This window comes from Poecilia reticulata, chromosome 3, assembly GCF_904066995.2.
Source record: "Poecilia reticulata chromosome 3, P_reticulata-male-v2, whole genome shotgun sequence".
Classification (NCBI taxonomy): domain Eukaryota; kingdom Metazoa; phylum Chordata; class Actinopteri; order Cyprinodontiformes; family Poeciliidae; genus Poecilia; species Poecilia reticulata.
The window spans coordinates 21,860,537-21,880,570 of NC_088832.1; the positions used below are offsets into that span (position 1 = coordinate 21,860,537).

General features: G+C 38.6%; 1 protein-coding gene across 5 annotated transcripts in view; it reads right to left on the bottom strand.

Annotated features, from left to right (window-relative positions):
• Positions 1-20,034, bottom strand: part of elp4 (elongator acetyltransferase complex subunit 4) — a 59,683-nt gene that overhangs the window by 16,044 nt on the left and 23,605 nt on the right. For 4 of the 5 annotated variants that reach the window (XR_014086925.1, XM_081605244.1, XM_081605243.1 and 1 more), the window contains exon 9: positions 19,815-19,921. Coding sequence is in view for 4 of the 5 variants with exons in the window: in XM_081605244.1 (XP_081461370.1) it covers positions 19,815-19,921 (107 nt within the window). In the remaining variant the exon portion in view is untranslated. Of the gene's footprint in view, positions 1-18,454; positions 18,682-19,814; positions 19,922-20,034 lie in introns of those variants that run through there. The other variant, XM_081605245.1, reaches the window with a different exon arrangement.

The following is a 20,034-nucleotide window of genomic DNA, read 5'->3' on the forward strand; positions in this document are numbered from 1 at the left end:
ACTTGAGCACAAGTAGGGCTGGTTTACCAGACCAGAGGCAGATTCCTGATTAACTGAAACAACGGCTGGGAACGTGTCGGTTTTCCACCCTGTTGATTCGATGTGATGAACAGAACTTGATGGATTGAATGGAAGTGAAGGGAGCAGGTTTATTAGGATTCCTTCCTGTTGGAAGGCTAATTGATAGAGAACTCTGCACAGGTCGGGTGCCACAGGTGGGTGGAGTAGCACTGACATGCCGTGGCAGCATAGTCAGGATTCCTCAGCTCTTCACTGGAAGCAAACTGCATGGGAAACTTAGGTTCTGTCACATACAACAAAACAGGTAAGGCCTGTGAAGACTTTCTACTAATTACTTTGTCTTTTGTATATATATATATTTTTTCTGTTCCTGGGATTAATACAACGCAGGCCCTGTATTTTTCAGTTTGCTGGACCACAAAACACCACACCCTAAGCCATGCAACACATATTTTCTATGGGGATTTTGTATTCTGCTACTGTTTGTGATCATTTTTTTTGTGCGCAAATTTTCAGGTGATTTCCCCTTATTAAAACTCAAAGATAAAGCAAGTGTGACTTGCTAGATTTCACACACTTTGCCTGAGGACTGCAACAACACATCTACTAATACTTCCCAATCGTTACCAATGAAAAACATAAAGCTACATAAGGCATCATCTAGCTTTTGTCTGTAATTGCTAAAACATGCTAAGTGTGCAGGATTTACAACTCCAAGTAATATCTTCCTAGAACTGTATGGGAAGAAACCATGGAAACTTTCCAACTCCTGCTCTTTGAAAATAAATCAGACAAACCTTTGTGGAGGTGCTGGAAACAGAAACATGTTTTTGACTATTGTACTGCTATGCACTGGTCAAACCATATCATTTCTTTCTGTGCAACTTTTGAAATCCATACGCTGTTCCTGTAAAAACTTTGGTATCATTTCAAGCACATTTGTTAATGATAAAAAGCTTCAAAAATATACAACATATGATATCTTTAAGATAAGATTTAAACTGAAAACGTTTTTCTCAAGATTGGAAAAGCATGCAGTCAATTGCATTCTTTTAAAAATAATAAAATGCCTCTAAGCTAGAAATAAACATAAAACATTAAATGTTGTGAATTTTTAGATCTAGAGGAAGAGTGAAGGTTAATAATGGGAACACGATTTCCTGCTTGGCCACTGTACAATTGTAAAGGCAGATAGTAATATGCCAATCATCATGGGTTATGTTTCTATGGGAACATAACCCAATAGAAATTTTAAACTTCTTTAACAACTTGCATTCATCCAAAATGATTGCAAGGTTTTGCAAGACTGTGATGTCTTAAACAAAATAAGAGAGAATTTTTGATTTCTTGACATTTTTTTTGCAAAAAGCAATGCATAAAAAACGTTTAATTTACATCCTTGCATGTGACAGGCATAATAGTTTGACTTTTGTTTTTGAACATTTAGGAGAATGGGCTATTTCAGATTATTGTTCTCAGAGCGCAGTTAGCATTCTGAAAAGCTAAATGTCAACCCAGATATACATCAAATAGCCTAGATATTTGTATACACAAATATAATTTTTTTTATGTTTGAGTGGAACAGCACAAGTTCATAGCTTTTATACAGAAAGCACGCAAACAGAAATGCAACTTGAAAATGTTCCAATGGTTAATTTATTCACTGAATACATTGTTCTCTACAGTTATTGGCAACCTCTGATAAAGATTTGTACAAACCAAAAAATACACTGTTGCTAGGAAGTTAACGATGCCTCCCTTTCATTCAGGTTTTACAATGGTTAACTTTAAGAGTTTTTTTAGTTACCAATAATCAATGTGACAAAGATAAACCTGGGTCCTTGTCCAACTGTGTTTGTCATAATTCTAGTTGTTTTAAATGTATAAATCTTTGCTCGGGCTGGAGATATGGACACGTTTGGGCAGATGGATCCTTTCCTACATTTCTTGACTCATATTAATGTTAACACATAGAAAATTACAATGCTTATTACAAAACCTGCTTCAGTGAGAGGACAAAATACAAAAGCGGCAAAAGTTTTAAACGATCAGTTTTTTTAATTTTTTGCTTCCAAGAAGCCAGACTGGTTAATTTCATTAACATTCCTCAAAGATCTATCAAACATTTTTCGACTGCTCTGTTTAAACACATTTTTTAATATTTTGAACAGTGTTACATATCAAAACGACATCATATAATAGCACAATCTTCAATAAGCAACACTAAGAAGTACATATTCCATTTTATATTGGCAGCATCCAGTGGCGAACACACTTACTTCATCGGCCAAATCCCTAAATTAACACCTTTTTCAGTAAGAAGGCTCAATTTGGAACACATCACACCAACACCACAGCTGGCATTCAAGGGTAAAATTAATTACTTCAGATACATGTGCTTCCTCTCAAAGTGGCAGACTTATTTGCATTGAGGAACATTCAGCAGAAGTAATCGATGCACACACAAAATACGGCCACCCAAATGACCCCGGCCCCCATCTCAAAGTCTCCTCCCCATCCCCAAAGCCCTGACGGCTCAGCCATGCGTGCAGGAACAAACACAGGTAGTGCGAGCAAGTCTGACTGCAACCAAACACAAAAACATGAATGGGAAGCACTACAATGACAGGCTGGACGCAGGACAATGGGCCCAGCATTAAACAAACGGCAAATCCCACGACGGGCTGCAGGAGTATGATACAGATTACAGGCACCTAGTCCCCGATGGGGAGCAAGGGAGAGCAAGAAAAAAGGAGACAATATTGCAATCTGACAGCTGACGTCTTCATATAAATGTATGAATTTACATTCCAATTAGAGGAAATTTACATCTTAATCACAGCGAGCAGTGTGTTGGTCCCCCGGTTAGTGTGCTGCTACGGTAATGAGGTGGGATGCCGCTGTGCTCTCTCATCCAGACACCGATCTGTCAGCAGACGACACCTCCCCGTTATGAGGAAGCTGTACTCTTAAACGCAAGCGCCACCACAATACGGTAATATTCATTGAAATCTGTCTTAAATACCAACAAGGTGTGGGACGCCACCCGAGGATAATGTGCCAAATATGGAGTTTGAAAAACATCAAACATATCTTAAATACAGCGCACTGAACCAGGAGTGTCTTTAACTGTCACTCAAGTGACAAGCTTTCAGTATGCTACGGTATTACATTTCTCATTTCCATACTAATAATGGGTATATTATCTTTAATGGCTTGACTTTGTTTTATGGCATTTGAAATGGATCATGAAGGAGTGTGCAGAATAACTTAAACATATCATGTAACAAGATCAGATGTTGCTAGCAAAGACAATCTGAATGTGTGATGTAGTGCAGTCAAACACCTTAGATTTGACTTGCCACCTAATTTGAATGTTTTTTTTTAACTAGGTACCTCTAAAGTGTCCGTACCAGACCTTTAGATGTAGCCAAAACAACTTGCGAAATAAGACGCTCGTGGTTTAGAGCCAGGAGTGATTACAGGGTAAGATTTGATCGCACTAAATGTTTTTATTTGCGTCATACACTTTGCAATATTTGTCTACTTTTGTGTAAAGTTCCTGCAAGATTTTATGTAGTTTTTCATTCACACTATACACTTGTGCTCAGGATCACTTCGTAATATCCTTTAACAGTGTCACCTGGCTTCATCTCCAGACAGAGGAGCTTTTCAAGCATCCAAAAAGCCAGTGCCAAATGAAACGAGGATAACCTGCCTGTGTCAGAGTGACCCGTGGAAGACAGAGCTCCTGTTGGAGCTTAACCAGAATATTTATCCAGCCAAGAAAGATACCTAAGTAACTTAGCCGTCTGAATAGAAATGCAAATTGTTTTTTTGTTGGCATTCCTTTAGCCTGATCTCAGACTAAAGTAATCCATTCTTACCAGTTTGCCTCCCCTTTCCAAGATGACTGAAATACATAAAAAACCTCCTTGCTTCTTATATTAGTAACAACACACTGCTAAATAGCTATTTAAAATAATTTATCCTTCAGATTGATCCTGAAGCAATGTGACTGAAGCAATCTATTGGTTTAATAGAATTAATGAAGCCTAATTCTACGGTAAGATGATTGGATTGAATATGTGTCAGTATCAACAATGCACAGTTTTCAGTAACATTGCACAAATAAATCCTACAGCCCAACTCTGTAGTACAGTGACTACAGCATGTAGTCACTGTACACGCTGTACAGTGACTCAATGTACAGCGTGTCTGAACTTGCGGGAAAACAAGTAAAGTAGGCCTGCAGGAACGGTTGAAAACAAAGGGTAACACCTGCTGAAAGAAGTTCTCAGTTAAGGTCTTAAAGTCTGTTTGTTGACATTTGTTGTGGTTTTTTTACTCAATTAGTAGACAAGAGAGGCTGAGGTTTGAGGTTTGGAAATCAAAACCACACAAACAAGCCTAAGGCCCGGGAGGTTAATCTTTCTTAAACACTTGCAAGAAAAAAAAAGAAAAAAAAAAACTTGTACACTGACTGTAATTGAAACAAGCCACAAAGAGAGCCCCTTAAATTTTAACGCTAGTTTTCAAACTTGCTTGAAATAACTTCAATCGAGTGAAATCAGTTCCTCAAATGGAAGCAGAGCTGATTGCTGACAATGCAATCAGGAAGAGCAGATTAGCCACAAACCAAACAGAGGAGCGCATAAATCATTTTAACACAGTCCTTCACCATCTTCATGCTTCACTTTAATACAGAGATATGTGAACAAAAAAATTGGAGGGAAATGAGGCATGGCTTCTTTATCAGCTACCTCAAAGCCAATCAGACCCCTCTTGCCAGAGACACCGCTCTAATGGCTGATATCTACGGGAGCAGCCTATTACTGGATACTGCCTGTAATTAAGACAAGTCAGATTACACCAGGGCAAAGCATCTTCTCTGATATGTAGGCAGCCATTAAGTCCTGAAGAGGTAAAACACTTGAATGCTGCAGTGAGAAAAAAACAACAAAAAAAACACATCTCAGTGAATGTGTCCCCAAACATTCCATGGGGTCATTTGCAGGGCGGGGCTGAGATTCCACTTTTGGCCGCAGGGTTTTTCAGAAACGATGCCAGAAAGCTAAACACGTCCCTCTGGCCCTCTTCTTGCATATTCTGACATTTCAGATGAATTCCCAAAGCATCTATGTTGCACTTCCATCTGAACATCCAAACAGGCTGCCCGCCTTTTTGTTTGAGCACGGCACAGGGTGTGTGTGCGCAGCTCTAATGTTCACCACGATTACAAGTTCTTAAAACAGGGAGCAGCCTATAAAGTGCCAGGACGAATTTGTGTCTGCAAGCAAATGAGGTAGAAGTAGAGGAGCGCATTTTAGTTGAGTTCCTGAATGTTGAAGGAGCAGTGCTTCTAAAAAGATAAATGTAATTAAAAAGAGGAATGGAGGGAGGAAAGCAACAGCGAGTGAAAGAAAGACAGAGGTAAGAGTTGAGATGGGACCATGCTCACAAAGTAATGTTTGGCAGACTCACTGCTACACATTTTATTTTGAAATACTTGATGTAAATACATCTTTCTTGCTTTCTACGTCTAATGTAGCTATTTGCGATAAGCTGAGTGTATAGGTCTCTGCAGAACTTCAATTGATGCCACATAAAGGATAAGTAGTGACTGCTGGACCGTAGAAAAAAACAAACTTTTCTATAATAAACCTTCAGGAACAGTGAGAAGAAAAACCAACATCTCTTAGACTTTTCTTTCAACAGACTAAAAAATAATGTACTATACAAAATTCTGCCATTTTGTTTCACAGACAAATATTTTCATTCTATTTTAAAAATAAATAATACATCAAATACAGCTTGAACACTGATTAAGTTAGTGTAATATATACTTTATTTAAAGTACACCAACAAAATCGATCACTTTAGGAAAAATTTATTAAAAGATCCTTTGAAATTAATCAATCATTTACTGAAAAAAAAAAATCCTTCCTTTAATTTAGTTTGAGTGGGAAAATATTCTTAGATACAGAAACAATTGTTTTTCCATACATGTGTTGTACAACAGTAGCCTGCCTAGTTTTGGTTATGAATAACGATAAATACTTGCTTACAGCAATTATTGATAAAATTAGTAACTTAGATTGAAACTGGTCGGGGCACCACTTGATTACCAAGAAAATAACTAAATAGTTCACTTTCAATGATTGTTTCTGAATGCGTATCTGATACATGCTTCAGTTTTAAAACAACAGATGATGACTTACTGTTATTTGAACAGCAAGATGCTACACATGTATAAGATGAACACAAAGAATCCAGTGTTTTGCTGTTTAAACAAAAAGTATTGTTTACAAGCATCAGCGTTTCACTGCGACTGACAACACCAGCATGAAATAGCTGTGTTTGTAGTACTTCAGCCGTCATGTAACTTAGTGGCATGAAAGAGAAAGAAAATACCAATTAAAGAGATAAGCTCAACCTTACTAGACTTTTGGCGTTAAAACCTCATTTTCCCCAAAATGAGACTGTACAAAAGCTGTAATTAGCCTTAGCTGCAGCACGCATGGCCTGCTTTGTTTGGATTACTTCTAAGTTCTAAGCCATCAAGTAAAGCAAATGTATGATAATACTCTCTGTTTCAAAATGGCTACAAAGAAAAAGCAAAAAAAGTATTTCTTTCTAACAGACAGAAAGGGAAGTGAAAAAGAAATCTCCAAAGCAAAGGGTGGATTTTTGTGATTTTCAAGTCCCCATAACAATCAGAGGGTATTGACTAGTTGAAATGGATATGAGGAGAAAAGCTGTAGTTTGGTTCACACAACCGAGACTTTAACTGGCACTGCAAGCTTTGGCCAAATGAAACTGACTTTTTCAGCAGCAAATACACTAGTAAGGTCTGGAGTACAGCACTCTGTGATGTGGAAGGAAATGGGATTTTTCCAAAGGCCATGGGCCCCTCATTAGAGTGCAATAAATCAATTGAAATACCAGCACATTTTAGATAAAATCTGAGGATTCCATCCCAGAGTTGGTTGTCATCGTGTTATAATCCAAAAACACTGCCAAATCAACACAGCAATGCTTCACCAAACACTTCCTCTGTCCCCAGGCCTGAACCTTTTAGAAAAGAAATCAGCTGAAGGGGAGAACCTAAACATTTCAGTTTGAAATTAGGCGACCTCATTAAAACATGACTCAATTTTGATGGTGTTTGCCTGACTTTTCCAGAAGAGCTAATAGCTGTGAAAGCAGCTGTAAAAACAAAACTGCCAGGTATAAAACCACCATGTATGCATGGGTTTAATTTGAGGATATCCTAAATGCAAGTACAGGAGCATACAAAAGCAGGCAACCTGATGCACATTCACAGAGGGCGATGAAGCAGGCATACATGACATCCCCATTCAAACAGTCTGTGTAAGTGAGCGTACAACATCAGGCTATCAGATCACTTCCCTCTCCAAACACGAAGCCTTTAATAGATGTGAAACTGCAGGCCCTGAATCTTTTCACACCAGTGGGTCACAACCCACACAGACAAACAGGAAGCAAATGGTGACAGTGCAAAAACAAAAAAAAGGCAATGAAATGAATTTGACAGAAAGAGTAAATGTATTTATAATGAAAGGATCAAGATGATATACATTATATTTTGATTTTGTTTCGTTCAGACAATCCCTTCAGAGTTGACAGAGACTACAGTCTTCTGAATTTAAAAAACATAAAAAAATAAAATAAAACAGACTCATAAGAATCCTCAGACTAACATATGAAGTAACCTTTGTGGCCTTCCGGGACTTGGTGGTGGTTCGACAATTTTGCGGGGGGGGCGGGGGGTTCTAACGCTCCAAGGACAGTAGGCACGCTAGGGAGAGGTGAGCTGTCACCCCCCATTACGATCATCGCCAGACTTCAGAAAAGGGGGGAAGGGGGAGAAGAGCTGGCTACAAAAAAAAATCCAAATAAAAATAGAAAAATACTGGTTCCTGACTAACTGCCGTCTAGATCCGTCTCCAGGCCACAGAACCCTCCACAACTGCCCCCTGGGAAACACTTGCATGCGACCCTTAGTCCCTGGTTAGCAGTAGGGATATGTGTGAAGGGGTAGAAGGAGGGTGTTGTGCCTTAACTTTGGGTGTGTGAGCATTATGTATGTGTTTGGGTAACAAAGGGAGAACGGCACATGCTCTCCTCGAGTCAGCATTAGCCGAAAAGCTGATACTTAAGCAGCAACTCAAAAGCAATTCAGACAAATCAATATTTAAGGCAGCTTTCTTTATTTAACCAGGCAAAACCCCACTGAAATCCAGATCTCATTTGCAAAAAAACAAAACAAAACAAAAAAAACACAACTGATGTCATTAAGGTTCTTAATTGAGAAAAAGAGAGTTTTCAGGGTTCAGGTAGAGATGTTTTTAGACAATAAATTATAAATAAAAAAATATACCAGCATGATACCCTGAACCCAAAGACAAACAAAATATTGTAGCATATTATGTGACATGTTTCAGAGTGAAATAGAGTTTGTTGGCGGACAAGAAGCCTGCCTCAAATTTGACCTTTTGCTGGCTTTTGTGTAAGTCTGGGTGAGCACTGCTTAGGCACATTCTGTTCAGCAGATCCCACCGCTAACACCCCTGTCACTCATCATCACTCATCATTGTTAGGGACAAAAGCAAAGTTTGGTTAAGCTACACAGTGAAGAATTCTCCCACCCTGGTCACCCCCATGGCCGCTACCCTCTACCTTCACACATTTACGTACGGACAGCGCAGACACGCATTATAAAACCCGTTCCATCTTTGCCGCATAAACACAAACCGATGAGTCAGACACGCTCCTTGACTCAGAGATGGGGTCGCAAACTTTGCATCACCTTGCCCTCTAACTTTCTTTTTGAAGTGCAAGCTTGGCCTTTGAATGGCCCTTTGGCTCATCAACTGTGGTGTAATTAAAGCCTATTCAGAGCTCTATATGCGTCTTCGCTATCCTCCATCATCATCTGGCCGGGCCTTTCAATAGCCACCTGTGAACTGTGAAGGGATGGGACACATGCGACCCCCCCCCCTGTAAAATTCACGACCACTAAATCATTCAGTTGCCGGTTAACTTCCCTCAATGGCCAACACCGCTTTAAACAACTGTGTGTTAACAGTTGGGTGAATCCTTAAATGCAGCCGTTTACACTGATGTCAGGTTTCAATAGCTCAACTAATTACATAAAACAAGTGTCTTTACGTTGTGAGAGGAATCTGCATTGGAGGAATGAAAAGTATTTACAGAAGAGTCTGATGGATAGATGATGCAACAATCACATCCAATAATTGCACAAAGGAGCAGCGAATAAAGTGTGGAAATAAAAAATTATAATAATGCGGCTTGGATTTGTATGCAATACTTATCCAAAACTGGAAAATACCTCAATCAATACTTGTGATCAATACTGTTTGAAAATCTTGATGTTTAAATGTTAATATTTACAGACAGATGAATGAGGAGCCATCTTTCTGCTTTTATGATTCTCACATTTTAGCAGTCAATGACAGACTGCAGTGACTTTATTCAGGAACACCGCTCTGTGTGAAGCATATGGAGCAATGTTGTTGAGTCTTTGAACGAGCAGCTGAGGTAACGCGGTCAAATCACTGAGTATGAAAGAGAGGGCTAAATGTCAAAATGAGACTCTGAGAAAAAAAAAAGAAAGATAATTTTCCCTCAATAAAAGAAGCAATTACCTAAAGATTAGTATTGCAATGGAAATCCAAACCTCAGGTAAATTAAGTAAACCTTTGTAGCCGGAATTTGATCGAGAATTTATAACCACAACAATAATACAACACATTGGAACAATGACAAGCAAGACAAAAAATACAAATACATACTCCTCTTCCTGACCCCCCCTTAGGACACCAAGCAGAGAGAGTGTGGGAAAGTTATTTTTAGGAACCATGCAGAGAGCCTTCCCGAGTTGGATGCTCCTGTTCGGGATCAACATTCCACCTTTGAACCGCTCCGACCGCAGAGCTGTTTGTGCCTAGGATGGCAATTTTTACTTTTGTTGTGAATCAACAGCAATGACAAAATTGTTACGCTGCGAGTTGAACATTTTAAATTTGAAGAATCTATAAAACGTCAAATACAACAAAACATGTTTACACAAATTGTTCTTTAAAATGTATAACTGTGGTGATGTTTTTAAGACACTATTTCACTGGGTTTTTCACAAAAGCTTACTGGAATTTTTGCCCATTCCTCCTAACATAGATTACATAGAATCAGGTATGTAGGTGCGCATCTTTTAAAATCATGGCTTTGGGATGGTTGCTCTAAAACATTGAAATGTTTCATCCTTAAATCATCTTATGACAAATTTTGCAGTATGCTTTGGGTCACCGTCATTTAATAAATCTCATCTGTGGCCAAGCTTTAACTTCCAGAATGAAGGCTTGAAGTGTTTCTGAATTTCCACATGATGCCATCTGTAGGAAAACACCAACCACAACATGATGCTGCCACACTTGTGCTTCACAGCTAGAAGGACGTTCTCAGGCTTTCCTGTTTTTCTATTTTCCTACAAATTTAACAATGGACATTATTAACATTTAAATTATAGCATCAGCTTCTTCACAACATATTTTAGAACAACAGTCTTTCTCCCTGAGCATATTTACAAAATGTAATCTGGCTTTCTAGCATATTGTTGGCGCAAGACTGATTTCACCAGCTCATGTAATAATCTTCACAAGCGCTTTAATCTTTGCTGTGTAGGTAATGTACACATACAATGACATATGTTAATTTCTAGGACACAAAAACATGTCTCCTCCCTAAATGGAGTCCAATAAAGTTTATATTCCAATATATTTTTTTAAAAATATGAATATAACACATTCAGGAATCTGGAAATTGTACCAAAAGATGAAGCAAGGTTGTGGACGTCCACGATTCTCTGATTTCCCCGTGATGTCACACAAGGATGTGTGCCGAAACATCCACATGTGTGAATCATCACCCAGACTTTTGCAAATTGTTTAAAGGCACAGTTATCTCAGTGCATGTAAACTTTTGACTCTTAAAAGTTGAATATTCTGGTAATCCTGACTGCTGGAAAAAACCAGACATGCTTAAAGTGGTTCTGTCTTTGTATACTGTGTAAATATCTGTTTTCAATTGTATATTTCAACCTCTAAGCAAAAGAAGTTCTGCCCAAGGTTTACAGTGTCACTCACAGTTTGTGACACATGAACAGAGACTGCATAAACCTAAGGCAAAATTATACACAACTTTTTACAAAAATCTAGCAAATATCAAGAGAAATACATCTGAGGCACAATTTGTAAGTACCAGGGGACCTATGGTTCTCCAGTCACTATCAATATGCTAATAGACGCCTTATCTGAGCAGAATTACATGTACCCTTTAGTGCCACAAGACCCCACAGATGTAGAATGGCTTGCACGTTATAGCCTCTTTTCTTTTCCCTAATGGGAGCTGAAGACAACTGGGGCTACTTTAATCAGGTCTGAGTCCAATGTGGCCAGTCTGGCCTGATGGGAGCTGAGTGGTGCATGGACTGCGTTAAGGGTTCACTGCTCACTGATGAAACAGTTTCACTTTCAGGGTGAGTTCAGGCAAACCACGGTCTTACACAGTCTGGCAGGAGGAGCAAATATGCCCTGTTTTGTTTAGCTTTAGGACTGTCTGCTTGAAACAAACGTTTGGGCGTTTTGTTCATATAGCGCGGACGGCAGTGCATTTGGTTGCCACAAATATTATTTTGCCCAACTTTGAGTCAACTACCGCAAACAAAACCACAGCTGCTTTTCCATCCAGAATATTAGTAAGTAAATGGAAAGTCTTACAATTGCGGTCAATGTTTACATCGATTTTTAAAACTTGGCGTCATTATTTGGTGAACGTTAACTTGAACCAGCCAACACTGAGCTTAAATTAGCGACTTGTGTCACTATGGAGGGTTACGGATGCATTTTCTGTTGTGGATATCTTGGACTGTATCTGCTTTTGGAAGATTAAGAAGAATTTAAAACATGCATTTCTGCCTTTGACCCGAATCACTTAAGGATCTTGCAAGTACCCCAGCAGACGCAAACATCCCCCAACACATTCAGGAGTCAGCACCAAAGCATGCACGCTTGTCTTAAAAAATACACACGCGCATTTCCAGAGTAGATAAAATGCATGTTCAATAATGGATGCAAACCTGATATATGTAGAGAATTGTTTAGCTGAAGAGTTTGATAGCGTGCCATGGACTGGCCTGAACAGAGCTCGCTCTCTCTTTTTTGCCATGCACACACAAACCATATGCACACCTGAACACCAACTGCAACTGTGGATGCGCACCGAGGGAGGAAGCATGAATTATTTAATTAGAATATTATGCCAAAAAGTCCATTCCCAATTGATTGTGACTTTCTTGGCAAAGTATAAATCAAAGTTAGGTGTCGTTAAAAGGTTAAATGACTTCCTCGGTTCAGGACGGTCAAACAAAGGCATAATATCTTAAATGTATTTCATTTCCCAGAAAATAGTTGCCATCATCTCTAAATGAATTCAAATAGTCAGCGACTTTCTTCAAATGAGTTCTTTTCAGCATTGGCCTCTCCCTGATCTTCTGTGCCAAACATTATTGGACGCAGAGAGAAAGAGAGACAAACAGGCATGTAAAGCAAACAAACATTAAAACAAATGCAAAAAAACAAGCCCTTAGGAGTCGGTCCCTGTCTGACTCGTTCTGCATTTTGCAACTCCTCCTTCCTCCCCTTTTCATTTCTCTCTCAATAAGACGCTTTGGTGCCTCTGAGGAGAAGCCCTCATTTTAATTAGACCTGACCTGAGAATCACTTAACTGCTCCTCTCCGCTTAAGCCTCCCCCTCCCTCCTCTCCAAGACTCTCGCTCTGTTCCTCACATAGGTCCATTAACACCCTTCCCTTGGCACCCACAGGCTTCAACAGGGGGCAGACACAGGCGTTGTCTTAAAGACGTTTTGAGGACATGCCAAGAAACATTAAACTACTCTATACACCTCCTTCGGACTCTTTCAGTTAGTTTCCTCTTTCTCTTGAGTCATCTTCTCCTCAGCATCTCCATCTGTATTTGTGTTTCATATTTGTTTCACCTTTACTCGCCTTGGTCCAAAACTACGCAACTATTAGAGTCATGTAGAAGTGAGAGGAACAACTTGAGATGTTTGTAGGAGTGAAAATCTGGTTGTTGGGGCTGAAACACCAACATGTTCTTGATTACAGGTGCATTTTCTTTAAAATCACACTTTCACACACATTAGAATGAGCCTGTTTAAGAACCATTTGTAGGCGATCACCCAGACCAAAACAAGGGCTGAGCACCGAAACGCTCAGCCATTGTTCTGTTTCAAAAATTCAGCTTAATGTACCAAATTCTCAAATTTAAGAACATACTAAATCTTCAACACCCAAGTCTGCACATATGGCCTTGGATCAAATGTTTTCATGTGTTCACGATCGCTCCAGATAATCTTCAGTAGAATCCAGTTTAATATAAAGTTCAACTCCTAGAGCAAGATTCAGACAACACATTTTGCTGCATGCATGTTTTGCAAATGACCAAAGATGTTTGTTGTAGTTTTTCAAATAAACTTTCGTAAAGCAAGCACTAGTACACCATTAGGGTGTGGACTTTTCATCAGTATCAGTACGGTTGCCCCTCCCCCGTTTGTTGCTGCACACTGTTAGTTAGACATCACTTCCGATGACACATCTGAATACCACTTATATTAAGGTATCACTTTTTTATGAGACAGTGCAGTTGCCAAGTTGAGCGACGCATGTTTATTAAACATCCAACTGTAGGCCGACTAATCAAGCCAATAACCACATGAATTAACCAGCTGATATCAGCTTATTATAACTGTGCAGTTTTATTTAAGGTAGAATGCCAAAATAGGGAGAATAATCTGTGCAAGAATTAAAAAATGTCCACTATATGACTACACTGGGTGTTTATTTAATGTTATTGCTCGTGCATGTTATGTATCCTTCTGATATTGGGTTAAAATTTGACACTGTGATATAAGTATTTATTGTATTGCATTTAAAGTTAAGATTATCATACATGAAAATCTCAAGGCTCAAATCCATACCTTACTTTTGTCTTATCCAGGATTTTCCCCAGTATATTATAAGCCTGGCGGGCCACTAGGCTTTACTTGTGCCCCCACCAGGCTAAGCATTACTTATTAAATTTTTTTTTTTTTTTAAATGCTTGCATCTCTTAAGACTTTATAGTTGGCGTTCAGGTATTAATCTTCCAATATTTCAATAACACATAGTTATCAAGTGATATTTTAAAATTTTCTGTAAATTTATACATTTTTTAAGGTAAGATAATTTTATTTATGTAGCACATTTTCAGCAACAAGGCAATTCAAAGTGCTTTTAACTCAAAAACATGACGGCCGCTGGATGAATGACTGTACTAGCACCCAACCACTAGGCTTAGCAAGTTTTCTGGGGGAAACCTTGCTCATGCCTGTTTTAGAATTGAATAGAAGAATAGAAATAACCTGTATTGTTCATCAGTGGGGAAATTCAGGTGTACCAGCAGTGAAGTGACAGGCAAGTCAAAGCAAGTAGATTCATTCAAATATAATGAAAGCAGCAAGAATAACAGACTGTTAAGTATAGGCAAATTTGTTTCATAAGAAAAAAAATACTGTTCAGTAACAAAAATAGCTTCAGGAGATTGCAGAAATAAGCATCTGAGCAGGGACATTTTAAAAAATGTACAAATTGTGCATAAAAATAACGAGAATTTACCACAAGTGAAAATCAAACTGTGCAAATAACAGGAATGTGATAATACCAGCACTACTAATGATAATTTGCCTTTGTGCACTTGGTGCAGCAGTCTGGCACTGAAGGAGCTCTCCAGTTCAGTAACACTGAGAATAAAACAAGCAAATATTGGCTGGATAATTAGATAATTAGTCAGGGTTTCGGTTTGGTCTGCAGCTAGAAATGTTGTCTTTGTTGCTGGCAAAAGTCAAGAGTATGTAACGTCTTCCAGCCAGCTGAATACTGTGTGCAAGTCTCTAGCACTTTCATCAGCATTTCAATAAAAGGGCATGAATGAACTGTAAAAGTTTTGAAACCGTAAAATATTAAAAACTTGATATACCCTGACACTGGGACCAGTCTATATCTACAGGGAGCTGAACAATTCCCTTGTGCAGCATACACAGCTTCAGTGACATGAACTGCATGTCCAACAAAAAACACCTCCAAATAGGTTCTCTATTAGAGGACTAATTTGACACAAATCCCTTTCTTACACTGTAGTTGACCTTTTGACCTGCTTCTGGCACCCCGGTTCCCCAAAGGCACATTGCCTGTCAGTTTAAAGGGTCAAGCAAAGGTAAGGAGAATGTAATTGCGTACCATCTGCATTCTTCAGAGCTTCATCCTCAAGCATCTTGCTTTGTGGAACGTGTGACGAGAGCATGGGCGGCGTAAAATGAGTGACTACAACAACTCTCACGCACAGAGCGAGTCACACAGAATTGTTTTCGCGCAAGCAATTTGGATGTGTCGTCGCATCAATGTCAATATATCGATGTATGAGAGCAAGAAATGTTTGCATATATGAATGAGTGTGTGTTAATCCTGTCCAAACACCTAACACTCCCCTACCTGCTCAGACAGGGCCATGGGTTAATTCTGGCCTCAGGCGCCGCGGCTAATAACTGCTCATCAACCGTAGCTTGAACTCTCAGTAAGTCAAGTGTTGCTGGGGCAACCTCAACACCAAGAAAGTAAAGCATTGATGAGATAAGTGTGGGATTGCGGCAAGTCCTAATAACTTTTTAAATTTTTTTTAAAAAGATAGGATTTATTCGATTTAAATAAAACTGTGTTCAGTCTCCTCATTCCTGAAGTGCTTGACAATCGAGGGATGAGTCAAGCAGCAGTTAAAATATTAGTTACTAGCACAAATCCACACGTAGCTGGGATGGCATGCAGCTGCCTGAACCAGCTGGTGAGAAGCTGTTCCTGTCAATCAGCTGTCATTCAGCACCACCACCCACCCACATATTATTCCTCATAGAACAAATGCTGAGAGCTCTCTGATTTGCTGATATCAAAACAGGAAAAATCTACTAAAAGTTGAACCTACATCCATCTCAGCAGGTCATGAAGCACAGTGAAGGGAATGCTGTCTCTTGTGGCTTCAGGGGAAAAAAAGAGTCTTATAGCCTGAGTAAATGAGACGATGACCACTGCAGTGACTTGTCAAACAAATTCAACTGTCATCTCATATGTCAATCAGCTGTCCACAGAGTCAGATGACCAGCGATACGGCTGTTAACCCAACGGCAGTCCAGCCTGTGATCCGACAGTCGCATATGTCTCTGTAGCCTTTTTAATGTTTACTTCCCAGTAGATGCACAAATCAATAACAACAACCAACATGATAGGGTATCACAATGACAGACCCATGTTATAGCTAATTTGATGCGTGACTATGGATACAACACCCTGTGGGAAATTCCCAGACAGGTACGAATGTGTCATAGCCAGGGATTATGATTGACAGGTTTGATTAAGTGCGGAGTGCAGAGTCAACAATGGCAACTATTTTTGGGTTGTCGTCTCATGCTGGTAGAACTAATTTTCTTTGTCAAAGCAGAGCCAGAATATGATTCTCACTTAGTCAGTAAACATATCCTTAAAGAAGGATCACATATTTTTGTTAGTAATGGTCTCAATGCTGACATCATATCCAGATATGACCATTTATAAGGTAGTCGGGATTTAGACACTCTTGGTATAAAGTACTACATCTGTACAAGCGGATGGAAACGATATGAATGGAAGTTTAAGTGGATATTGGAGCTGCACAGGCTCCAGTATTGACTTAAAAAGTCAATATCACAGAAATATTTTTAAAAAATCAATACACCTGAAATATATTGTACGTCATGAACAGTGGGTGGCATGCTGCCATAAAGCTGTAATGCTAAGTCCCTCAAATAACATTTTATTAATTTATCCTTCTTTTTGTGATCTTAGCTTTAACATACTTTCAGGACTCGTGCTTTGTAAGATTTTTGTGGCTACTGATAATCAGTAACACAATTACATTTCTTTAGTCTTAAACCAATATCACTTTTGTTAGCTGAAAATGTATTTTTGTGTAGCCTTATTTTCCTCATAGGTTTTTTCATATTTTCATTTATTTTGGTCTCATACTTTTTCAATCTTATGTATATGACTTCATGTTATCAAGGGGGCTTTATGTTTAAAGATCAATGAATTAACTGATTGATTCCTTGGTAATACTATGAGCTTTGCATTAGACTTACCAAACTTGCTAAGATATAAATATCATATTTCAATATCAATGTAATTCAGCTACCTGATAGAAAAAGGAAAACTCAAAAACTTTATTATTATTACCAATCTTGATAATCCAACTCTGAGCCTCGAATAATTTGTCTTGAGAAATGTTGAGAAAGGGAATGGAAAGGAAAGTCCAATCTTTCAGTGTTGGATAAAATATTGCTTAAACATATATACCGGTAATTGGCTTCCTAAACACTGTCTCCATAATGTCCTTAATGCTAATAATATTTAAATTTATCCACCCATTTAAAATTTCACCATTCATGAAAATTAAAAGGTTATTATGCTGATTTTGTATTTTGTATTATTCATTGCACGGAGGACAGTCAATGAATTGTTCCTTAAAAATTTGGCTGTGTAATAATAGGAATTCACAAAGCATTCAGCAAAGATTTTCTTGCAACATGCAGATTTCAGTCTGCTCCGAGAATGTTGTTCCTTGTTTCTTTCAAGCATACCCCTCAATAACTCAGTCTCACCAAAAATACACAAAGCTACTGAAATACGCAACATTTGATAAAGAGAAGATCCAAGATTGCACGGATCTTGACATTTGTCTTGAAAGATTAGCTCTGGTCTAAAAACAAGCACAATCATACAATACAATCATACAGACCTCATAATCTGTGCAATAGAAGCACATTAGGGGATTCAATGAAATGAAGAGAGAGGGTTAATTAAGACAGAAGAAAGGATTAGAAATATCATCAAAGGTGGCACAAAATGAGAAGACGGTGACCGTGGAAATTTGGGGGTAGGGATGGCATTCCGCTCCTCCCGTTCGAATCCTGGCTGAGACAATAGGACTCACTAAAGAGCCGAGGAGCAGAGGGTGTGATAAGGTAATGATAATGTAATGAGGACCAATCATGAGCCTGAGCTAAGTGCAGGGCCTCCTAATTTGTCTCCAGAGTAGCAGTTCAGTGTCAGATTTGTATCTTTTGGAGAGAGGAATAGTGTGAATGAGGATGAGAAATCAAAAATCGAAATGTATGTCAAAAAGGTGAGTCCAAAATAGGCATCTGAAGTGCATATCTGTCACAAGTTTAAACTATATTTGAATTTTAAAAATAACTTTTCAAAAAATGTGGAAAATGCTAAGCTTATAAGAAGGGCGATATTTACTGACTTTTTGTTTCCATATGTCACTCCTCTGTGTCTGGCAGTGAAACTGGATTTCCATTGGTAAATGCTTGCAGTGCACAGTTTCAGGTGAAGCCACACTAACATTACATTACTTACTTCCCTCAAAGCTGTCGCAGTTTGTTTTTTGTTGAGCCACTTCGCAGTCCAGGTGACTATGCATTTGAAAAGTAATCATACAGAAGAACGTATAAGGGCACCTGGAGACTTAATACGAATTACATGCATCAAAATGTGAGACATACCACTTACCTGAACTTCAACTGTCATATTTATGGAAATAGATATTTTTCTCACTCTCTTGCCTCTTGACTTTACACTGAAGAAACTGTGCCCGCAAGTGTGCATAATCAATAGTTTCACCTTCCTTCAGTCACTCAATAGCAAAGCAAAGTAAACAGAGCTTGGTGGAGTTTTGCTTATGAGTGAAACATCTCTTTACTTACAGTTTCAATACAGGAAAACAAATTCCACCATAAAAATATTGATAAAAAAACAATACATTTGGACAGAGTGTGCATAAAAAAATGATCTTATTACTACCAGAAACTTAAGTCCATAATGGTCAATGGGAGGAATATTATTTTTTAAAATAAAAATGGGAAAACTATCTGATGAAAAGTCACCTTTTCATCAGATATCGGGTTATTAGACTAACCCGATATTACGGGTTAGTCTAATAACCCGAAATATCATCCAGTGGCAATGGTCGGTCTGGAGGAGCTGCAGAGTTTCACATCTTAAAGTTTGCCACCAGATGTGCAGGGGACGCTGGAATCATTTGGGAGTTATGGTGAGATTAAATCAAAACTGAACTTTATGTCTTTCGTGCAAATGCATGTGTGGCAGAAATAAGGATAATTGTGTGCTAGAATGGCTCAGTCAGAATCCAGACCTAAATCTAATTTATATTTTGTGGCCAGACGTTTCATCTAGTCTGACTCAGCTTGACCTGTTTTGAAAAGTCAATTTTAACAAAAGGTGCATCTACAAAAATATTGAGTGCAGAGGCCTAAAAAGATATGCGTGGTAAGATTTTCAGTTTTTTGGTGGTAAAATGACAAGATACACATATATTTCTTCCTTCCACTTGACTATTCTGCATTACGTTTTGTTGAAATCCCAATATAATCCACTGAAGTTTGTGGATGAAAAACTTCAAGAGGTACGTATACTTTGCAATTCAGTCAGGGCAAAGCTAAGTCATAAAGTACGAACAATTATCAACTGATAGATATTATTTATAAAATAAATAAGAGAGCGCCAAAGATTAAAGCTGGAAACATACCTCAATAGTAAACTGTTTCCTCTTGAGCTTAAAGGCCAGATCCTTGTGGTCAGGGAGTTGCCTGGCCAGACAGTTCAGGTGAGGCACCTGGCGCACAAACAGCAGGCCTACAAAGGACAGAAGAATCAGATTAAATGTGACAAAAAGTCAATAGAAATTAATAAATAATCAAAAACACACTCAACAAAAATTACATTAATTTGTGTTTCACTTTGATTAT